This window comes from Bos taurus, chromosome 22 (assembly GCF_002263795.3).
Source record: "Bos taurus isolate L1 Dominette 01449 registration number 42190680 breed Hereford chromosome 22, ARS-UCD2.0, whole genome shotgun sequence".
In the NCBI taxonomy this organism is placed as follows: domain Eukaryota; kingdom Metazoa; phylum Chordata; class Mammalia; order Artiodactyla; family Bovidae; genus Bos; species Bos taurus.
The window spans coordinates 16722812-16732685 of record NC_037349.1 but is presented as its reverse complement, the minus strand read 5'-3'; the positions used below and the strand labels follow the sequence as shown (position 1 = coordinate 16732685).

Genomic DNA, 9874 nt, shown 5'->3' with positions numbered 1-9874 from the left:
ACCGATTTCCCCTCAGCCTCTTCAAAACTGAAAAAAATAACGTTTTGTTCGCTTGATAATTGCAAAGTGGCACATCATGTTCTGTTGTTTAAAAGGTATTCTAAAAATGATTTGTATTTAGTGTGGTTTAATTGGCTATGCCCAGCTTGGTTTGGACACAGCTCGCAAGCTTACTTTGAAGCACTTGAGAGAAGGTGTGAATGTGGACCCATGCGCCGCCCCCCGCCCAACGACCATAACCGCCAGAGACGGAGGCGGGTATTTGAGGGGGATCTTTGCATCTGCGCACCCTATTTTCCTCGTCGGCTTGGGGCGGGTCTGTTCCGGGGCGTGGGAGCAAAGCGAAGACGCTACCGAGTACTTGATAGTGCGCAGGCGCGCCACAAGGCCCTGGGATTCGTGGGTACCCAGGCAAGGGTGTGGGAGAGCGGCGCAGGCGCCCTGGCGGCCTGGAGGGTCGAGGCGCCTGCGCAGTCGCGCTTCCTCGGGCAGCAGCCATGGCGGGACAAGAGGATCCGGTGCAGCGGGAGATTCACCAGGACTGGGCGAACCGGGAGTACATTGAGGTCATCACCAGCAGCATCAAGAAAATCGCAGACTTTCTCAACTCATTCGGTCAGCGGGCGAGCAGGGGGAGGCTGGGAAGAGGGAAGCCCGCTGAGCGAGGGCGCTGAGAAGCTTTGAAGGGGAGTCTTGAGTGCCCTAGGCTCCTGCTGATTTTCGCTTCCTCATTCAGGCCGCACCTTCCCCCTCTCGCCCTGACCCCGGGCTCCACTGGACAGTCCCTGGGGCGGAGGGGAGGGGGGGTGCGGTTATCCTGCCCCAGACTGAGCTCATCGGCAGCTTTGCCTTTACCCCGGATCCATTATCGAGTCTTTCCTTTTCCCGGACACGTCCTGGCAACCCTATCCTTCGTCTGCGCCTTTTCTTCTCTTCAGTCGCCTCCCTTCCTCCTCTGTGCTTCGTTTCCAGTTCCCACTTGGCTCTCAGATGCAGCATGATCTTGTCACTGCCCTGTAAAGACTCTAGAGGTTTCCCATCTCCTTTCTGGTCGAGCCTTCTAGTCGCCCCTCCGGCCCCTCCTGTTAGTCCCTTCTTGTCCTGTGCTGAGCGGGAGCAGATGAGGGCAAAGTAAGGTCCACATCTTGTCACGCCATGGACATCTCTGCGTTGCTAGTATGAAACCGACAGTGGGTGTTCTGCTTCTAGCAAAATCTTTCCTAGGCATTAACCTACTCGTGACAGTCTTAAATTCTTTCCGCTTTGTCGCACACCCTTCTGGACAGCAAGCCGGTAGCAGAGACCCCTACTTCCAGTTCTTCGAGTGTTTCTTTGACAGAACTGAGCACTTGGTAGACTTTCTATGTCATCACAAGGAGTGGGAATGACATTTTTCCAACTGGTGTGCTTCTGGTCCATTCTTTCAGCAGTGTTAAATGGTTAAGATTAAGGAGGGGTCAATGATGTATAAGAAAAGATTTCAAAAGGAATTATTTTCTAGCTGGAGAACCTGACACATCCTAAGGAGTCTAAGGACAGAGCAAAAGTTTGATCAGAAGGCATCTGCAAGAGAGACTAAGTCTTGAGTACAAGGCTGTCTCTTAGGCTAGGTGGGGGAAAAAGCATCATTTTCCTGCCGTTAAAGAATTTCTGTCTTGCAGATGAAATAATGACAGCTTCAGAACAAAGCAGAATATTGTTTATGTTTTAATATATTTACATACAAGGTGTCTTGGGGTGGTGGATTTCCTCACTCAGGTAATGGGAGTGATGTTAGTATTAATGAGAGACAAGAATAGAATAAATTTTATATCAGTGACACAAATTCACACGTATAACTTCCTGTAGTGGTTGTAATAGGAAATGGTAGTCAAGAAATCATAGAGCTCATGTATTTTTTAAAGTTATTTTTTAAAGTTCTATGCAAACTCTTCCAGTGTTAGTTCTCCTGATTGTCTCTTCTGCTTCCCTAGAGAGATGAACTATTACGAGGGCTCTTTAGGGCACTTTATACTCATAACTTTTCCTCAGAGGAAGGACCAGATAAAATATTCCATGCACAGGGAGGGATAGAGTGATGACAGAATGGCATCTTTGAAACTTTGGCTTAGACTGAGGAGGCAGTGGAACGTGGTTGGACAAATAACTGACAAAGAATTTTTACTTTTTAAAAGATATTTATTTATTTGGCTGTGCTGCTCGACGTTTGTTCAGGCAACTGGGATCTTTGGTTGTGGCATGTGGGGTCTAGTTCCCTGACCAGGGATTGAACCTGGGCTCCTTGCATTGGGAGTATAGAGTCTTAGCCATCGGACCACCAGGGAAGTCCTGAGAGCCTTTACTTTTAAAACCAGAAGTAAAAGACTTCATTTATATGGTAGGCGTTAATATCTGATACGTAGACAGAATATCCTAACAGAATATTAAGAAAGTCAATTCAGTAAATCAAGCATCTAAAATAAGTTAAACTGGGGCTGTTTTTCATAATTAAAAGTGACCTAGTGTCTCAATTCCCCCAGTTTGTATCTAGATAACGTAATAACTTCATTTCTGAGCATTTAATCATATTAATCTACCTGCAATGCAGGAGACCCCGGTTTGATTCCTAAGTCGGCAAGATCCCCTGGAGAAGGGATAGGCTGCCCACTCCAGTATTTTTGGGCTTCACTGGTGGCTCAGTTGGTAAAGATCCACCTGCAATGTGGGAGACCCCAGCCTGATTCCTGGGGTTGGGAAGATCCTCTGGAGAAGGGAATGGCTACACCCACTCCAGTGTTCTTGCCTGGAGAATTCCATGGACAGAGGAGCCTGGCAAGCTACATACAGTCCATGGGGTTGCAAAGAGTCGGACACGACTGAGTGACTTTCTCTTTCAATCATATTAATAAACATATAATAAACATGCATTCATCTCTGACATAAAACTTTTTGGCATGTTACTGTAGTTTTAGTTGGTGAGTCTTGGAATTAACCAAAAATTGAAGCATTTGAGCTTAGAATTTGTGGAGGAGAAATATCTCTTTTCTTGCTATATAAGCAGGGAAATATATGCTGCTGTGAGATTTTATCAAATACATGTGAGTTACATTTTATCAGATAGAAAACAAAGGCTTTTCTCTCTCTCTCTCTTTTTTTTTTTTAGTTTCCAGCAAGTCCTAGACTAAGGAAATAGACACACAAGATTCCAGTCTTTCAGGAGCTGGAAGAAATGGCTTCCCTTAGCTTCGGCCATTATTTTCCTCTAAGGTGGGGGTAATGGCCTAACATTAGCGATTACTAGGTGATTTTTGAAGATTTTAGAAAGTGGATTTAGGCCTTTTAAAGAAAAGAACAGTTAATTACAAGTAGAAATAATTAGGAAGCACAATTAAAGGGTAAAGCAATTTGACTTAGCAGTTAGATATACCTGAGGCAAGGTCCCAAAGATTGGCGGTATCACGATATAAGAGTTTAGACAAAGACCAACAGGCTGAGAAACTGGATAAATCATAAAGATAGATGAGTACATTGTCTTGGCATTGGATGACTAAGGATGAATGAGTGTGGGATGTATTTTCCCATTCTAAGCCATTTGCATGACTCCTCCATTCTGATGTGTGGCTGCGGGGCTTGTATCATGTGTGTGATGTGATTTGGTGGCGCAGAGGTTTAGCAGGTGTTTCCTCTAAGGGGGCATCTACAGCTATTTGAAAATGGCAGCAAACCTACAGTTCTCACCCTGACCATAATAGGCTTGTAGGCCATGTGCTTTGGAGAGGGAATTGTTTTTCCAGGATACCTAATGACTCTGAACAGCTTTACCCTGTGATTCTGGCTGGTGAGAGTAGGGTTTTGATCCATTTGTGGTTTTCTCTTTGAGCATGGGAGGACCACTGGGACCTAAGGACACACGCATCATGATGTACCACAAGCATCCTAACACTAGGCCTATTCTGTACTTTGAATGGATGAAGTTTCTAAAAATAGATTGTTACAAATGATAGCTTTTTATTTTTATACCTTTTTATCCTGACTCTGAAGCGAACACATGCAGAGACATGTAACCAAAAAAACAGAGTGTGTAGCTATTTTTAAATCTCCATTTTCTTAATAGTTAGCCAACAAATATTACTTGCCTGTTGTGACTCCAGCTGTGTGTCAGATGCTGTGAGAAAGGAATAAATAAGAGTAAATGGACAGAACCACTTCTAAAAGGTTTAGAATTTTGTTGGAGAAATAAAGTCTTCCCTTGTGGCTCAGGTCTCCTGCCTGCAATGCGGGAGACCTAGGTTCGAGCCCTGGGTTGGGGAGATCCCCTGGAGAAGGAAATGGCAACCCACTCCAGTATTCTTGCCTGGAGAATCCAGTGGACAGAGGAGTTTGGTAGGCTACAGTCAGTAGGGTTGCAAAGAATCAGACATGACTGAGCAACTTTGGAGAAATAAGATCTTATGAGAAAGACAGTGTTGATTTTTGTAGGCTAAAGTTATGTGCAGTAAGAGTTCAGAGAAGTTGTTTGATAACTGGCATTTGTTAGCAGTGGTCATGTATGCACACTGTTAAACACCCTGATGAGGACACATGGCGTTTTCAGTTAAAGTCTGATGATAATGTACATATAAATGCATTGTGGTTTCAAATTTGTCCAGCTGCCAGGTTCCTTCCCAGTATTTTGTTTGAACCAGTATTATTTAATGGAATCTGAAATATGACTGAAGTTTCTAGAGTTTAACGTGTTACATTTTCAGCAGTGCTTATCTGTGCAGGCCAGTAACACAGTGTTGTTCTTGGATTCTGACTCATCACCAGATTGACAGAGCTGGAACAGAACAGCCACCCAGGAAGGAACCCTCCCTCTCACCACCCCACCCCTTCATTGTGGCCATGACTTTTTTTTATGGGAAATGACAGGTTGTCGGTGATAACACGCGTGCTCATTCTGAATAGCCTTTGAGCTTCTAAAAACCAGGCTGAAAAGAGATTAGGTCCTATTGGGCCTGGGAATTCGAAGCAGCAGCACTTGCAGGTTAAACACACATACACACACATACACACACCACCCCCCTGCCAAGAACATGTATTTGTATGGCTGAGTCCCTTTACTGTTCACGTGAAACTATCACAACATTGTTAATTGGCTTACCCCAATAAAGACTGGTTTTGGTGTTTAAAAAAAACAAACCCAATATTTAAAGGAAGAAGGAACAGTGTCCAGGATAGGCAAATCCTTACAGAAGAGGGAGGATTATGTCCACTTGGCAAAGACCTCTCAGAGGTCCACTTTGAATGGACTTGAAGGAGAATGCTGAGGCAGGCAGGATGAGTTAAGATTTGGACTTGATGGGATGAAAGTCGAGGCAAGAATCAGGGTGTGGGAGATTTCTTAAATTGGGTGCTGAAGTACTTTTACATAACATCTAGGGAAAAGTTGAAAGGGAGGATTGTGAGCTAAGTGTTAAATCACTGGGTGGGAGACTGTCTTGGAGAGCAGATATTTAGAACTTCAGAAGTGGGGATTATTGAGTGATGCCTGAACATCAGTGTTGGAGGAGGGTGGGAATAATTAGCGTGCCTGGAATGTGGAGAACAGTTGGAGGAAGAGTGGTCAAGTGATTTCTGTTGAGAAGTTTTGTAGGGAAAAGGTATCCTAGAGCAAGTCTAGGTTTCCTTTTGGGCGAGGTGGTAAAAGAGACTGGAAAAATTAGAGGAAGAAAAGGAAACTTTTGCAGATGGAAGGCAGGCCCCACAGGGTTTTTGATGCTCTCCAGGTTTTCTCTTGTTCCAAAAGGCCTGTGCAGGGACTGTTGGGTCATCAAGGGCCCCAAGAGCAGCAGCGTGGCAGGGCCTCCACGAGCTCAGCAGCACCACACCTTCTGTCCTTCTAGGGTCTGCTGCTTCCTTGACCTCTACTGTTCTTCCCTCTTAAGATTATTTTCTTCCTCTTATCATTTCCCCTCTCTTGGAAACTCTTGGTTTGCCCATTAATTATCAAGTGGCCATCTGTACAGCCTTGGTGTATCAGTTTTTTTTAAATTTTCTATGGCTGCCATAACAGATTACCACAAATGTAGTCACACAAACCACATACATTTATTATCTTAAGTCATGTACATCTGAAGTCCAGCAGTGGTTTGCTGAGGTGAAATCAGTGTCAGCCCAGAGCCTCCCTCCTCAGCTGGAGGTTCTAGGAGAGGAGCTGATTCCTTGCCCATAGCTTGTGGGCAGAACTCATTCTCTTGCAGCTGTAAGAATAAGATCTGTATTTCCTTGCTGGTTGTCAACTAAGGACTATGCCCAGCTTCTAAAGATCACTTGCATCCCTTGGGTCATGGCCTCCTTCTTCCATCTTTGGAGCCTTTGATGACAGGTTGAATCCCACTCACATCCCTTGTCCTCCTTCTGCCTTTCTCGTGCCTTTCATGTCTACGTTTATGGACTTGTGATTACATGGGGTCCATCTGGGTAATCCAGAATCTCAAGGTCCTTCACCTTAGCCACATCTGCAAAGTCCTTTTGCCTGTGAGATACATATTTGTGGGTTCTGGGGATTAAAGTCTGGACATCTTGTGGGGAGCAGTATTCTCTGCCTGTCACATTTGGTAGGAGGTTAAGCAGATCCTCCCTAAGCAGCTGTGTTCCTAAGATACTTCTTACCTTATCCTCCCACTGCCTTGCTTTGCCCACTCGCTCCCATTTGTGCCTTGCATGATACAGCATTCCTCCTCTTCATCTTAGGGGGCTGGCGTGTGTCTATGTCTGGAATGGCATTAATCCTGAACGTCTGTCTTCTTTTACTAGATATGTCTTGTCGCTCAAGACTCGCAACACTAAATGAGAAATTGACAGCTCTTGAGCGGAGAATAGAGTACATAGAAGCCAGGGTGAGTATGCCGGGCACCGGGCGTCCTCATGAGGCAGGTGTGGCTGTGTGAGAGAGAATACACATTCTCACTTGTTGCTGCAAAAACTGGGAAGCAGAAACAGGCTTAGAGAAGTTAAGTACCTTGCCTGAACTTAAACCTGCTTTCTGGGACTCCGAAGCTGTCCCCTTTTTCTACCACTCCCCAGCTACCTAAGATATAAAAATTTAATAAAATTTTAGACTCTCTATTGCTTTTGAGTTTATCTAATTGTCAGTTTTCCTTTGACAGGTGACAAAAGGTGAAACCCTCACCTAGGACTGTGCCATGCTGCTGCTGGGAAGTTTGCTCTTACAGCAGCCAGCCTCTCGTGGGAAAGGCCCCAGCAGCCTTCAGCTCCTTCCTCTCTCCTTAAAGAACAACAGGGCTTATTCTTGTTTTTCTTTTTTTCAAAAGTGTGGCCTTTGGGCTCTGCCATGCACACCCAGAAGTGTGATGTGGCGTGTGGGGAGGAGTCCGGGGCCCTCTCGGAAACATTGTTAGGCATTTTACCTCTGCAGTAACATTCTGTAGAACTACATGTCAACACATTTGAGGCACTGAGAGCCAAAAACCTGGGACTCTGTCAAGGTCCTCCCCACCTCTCTCTCTCTCTCTCTCAGTCTTTCCTTATAGCTCTCATTGCCTGTGCATTGATTCTATAAACAGTCCTTGTCTTATTCCCACCTTTGGCTGGGGGTAGGAAGCAGTCCTGGCTGAGATGCCCTGGTGAGGTGGCTGCCAGAGAATGTTGTTGCTAACCCACCAGTTTCTTGTCCTTTTGGGGAGGTCAAGGCCAGGCCCCCACTTGGCTTGAAAAGGGACATTTTCAGAGTTTTCTGTCTGTCATTTGGGGTGTCTTTACCTCTCATATTTCCCTAATAAACTCCTCAACTTTATCTGACTGCTGTGATTGTGGTGGGGAGAGGAGCTAGAGACGGGGTACACCTCTTTCACAGAAATCTGATGTGTGGGATTCTTAATCTAACAAAACTTTCAGATGTAGCCGTTTGATCAAAGCCTAGGTGGCTTGCAAGCTGGAGCCCCCATATTCGGACTTTGAGCTCATTCATCCTGGGGATCCTTTGGTCATTCAGCAGACATTTACCAAGTACTTACTATGTAGGGACTTTATGCTCCAATAAAATATACAGTGTTGAATCAGGTGTGATGCTTACCGTCTATTTAAATACCAGCATCTACACAGTTTAACTGCAGTCCATGGCAGACTATGAGTTTTATTAGGTACAAGCGAAATGTCTACTTTTAGAAAGGAAATCATTTAAACAGAAGTGTCTAAACTTTTCATTCTAGCATCAAAGCCTACTGTAAACTTGTGCCAACTCACTAGGCTTAACCCCCATATAGAATTTTCATTTTAGTCACGTAGAAGTCATTTCTCCCTGTTCAGATCTTATTTGCCACTGAAGGTCTAGCTTAAGGCAAACCTCCTCCATAAAGTTGTCCTGTCTCCCTTTTCACTGAGTGCCGCACTGTTGCTTTTTCACAGTCCCTCCCATCCTGCCATGCTAACACCGCTTCAGCCCTGAGTTTGGTCTTGTTCTTTGACTTAGCGTCTGCATCTTACAGTATATATGAGCACCTTAGGCTTGTATTGTCCAGCCGGGTACTTTGCAGAAGGCAGGCAGTCAGTAAATAGCAATTGAAATGCCTTGCAGAGCTCAAGCTGCAAGCACACATCTGTGCTTAGATCCTTGTTTAGACCTTTGGAAGACCATCTGAAGTAGGACCTTCATGTAAAAAGGTGATGTTACAATGGAGGCAAAACTGCCGTCCTTCACTTTGGTAACAGCTGTTTTTGAACATTATTGAGCTCATCTGATATGCTTTTAACAATTGCTTGAGATATTTATTCATAATATCTTCCCTGTCCTTTCTGGGATAAAAAATGTATTCCTAAAGTTCAGGTTTTAGATTATCTAGTGCTCTGCAGTCAGTTTAACAGATACTTATCAAATTCCTACTATATTCAGTGACTATAATGAGACAGTAATAGAGGCAAAAATGATGGTAATCTTCCTTAGATGACATGTGAAAATGATAATTTTTTATGGTGCTATAGACATTCTTTAATGATATTGAAGTAATATTTCTAAAAGAAAAATAGTGCCCTAAATAATATGATGTTGCTAATGGTAAGCTACTGGTTGTCGGGAAAACAACTGGTATGGGAACCAGTGAGTCCAGCCTCCTCTAGTAGAGGTAACTGCTCTGTCTTACCTGATCCTTTGAGGAATCACCCCCTTTATATATTGAGCCTCAGCTCAGGGATATATAACTAGCATTATCTATAATTTATTGAGTGCTACCATATGTTAGATGTGCTAAGTGCTATGTGTACTTTATGTCTTTAATCCTCAAGCCCTAACAAGTAGGCTTTCTTCATGAAATTTTTCTTTTTTTAATTTCTTTTGATGTGGACCATTTTTTAAGTCTCTATTGAATATGTTAAAACACTGCTTCTATTTTATGTTTTGGTTTTTTGGCTGTAAGGCTTGTAGGATCTAAGCTTCCCTACCAGGGATCGAACCTGCAACCCCTGTACTAGAAGGCAAAGTCTTAACCCCTGGACCACCAGGGAAGTTCCCCCATGCACTTCTTTAGAGAGGCTAAAACTTGTGCCAAGTCATACAGAGTAAGTAAAGGTGCTAGAATATGGACCTAGACTTATCTGACTCAGATTCTACTTCTGAATGTGGTAGATCTAAAACCAGATCTAAAACTTTCTCGTTCCTAGTTCAATGCTATTAAATAATTTTTAAGCTGCTACACACCCATGTTAGTTTTACCTGCCTTTCACTGTCCTTTGGTAAAGAAGGCTTCATGGGTTTTCCTGGCTCTGTCTATCAAATGCTGTTCACATTGATGTCTGTGTTGTTTTGCTTCTTCCAGCTTCCTTTCTCTGAAGGCTTGTGTCATGTCTTTTCTGGAAGTCTTGCCTAAGGAATTTTATCAACTCTGGCACTTTCCCTGGC

At 44.0% G+C, this 9874-nt stretch overlaps 1 protein-coding gene across 1 annotated transcript; it reads left to right on the top strand.

The window, feature by feature from the left end:
* The first annotated feature begins 486 nt into the window (after positions 1–486).
* On the top strand, positions 487–8039 carry BRK1 (BRICK1 subunit of SCAR/WAVE actin nucleating complex). The gene is made up of 3 exons (NM_001114510.2): positions 487–615; positions 6778–6860; positions 7131–8039. Exons 1-3 carry the CDS (start codon positions 498–500, stop codon positions 7155–7157), a joined length of 228 nt encoding a protein of 75 aa, NP_001107982.1. The 5' UTR covers positions 487–497; the 3' UTR covers positions 7158–8039.
* The last annotated feature ends 1835 nt before the right edge of the window (positions 8040–9874 follow it).

Excerpts from the sequence above, each read along its gene's own strand:
- BRK1 (NM_001114510.2), top strand. The coding sequence starts at position 498 with ATGGCGGGACAAGAGGATCCGGTGCAGCGGGAGATTCACCAGGACTGG. Across the intron at positions 616-6,777 it reads AGACTTTCTCAACTCATTCG|ATATGTCTTGTCGCTCAAGA; the intron begins GTCAGCGGGCGA and ends TTCTTTTACTAG. Across the intron at positions 6,861-7,130 it reads TAGAGTACATAGAAGCCAGG|GTGACAAAAGGTGAAACCCT; the intron begins GTGAGTATGCCG and ends TTCCTTTGACAG.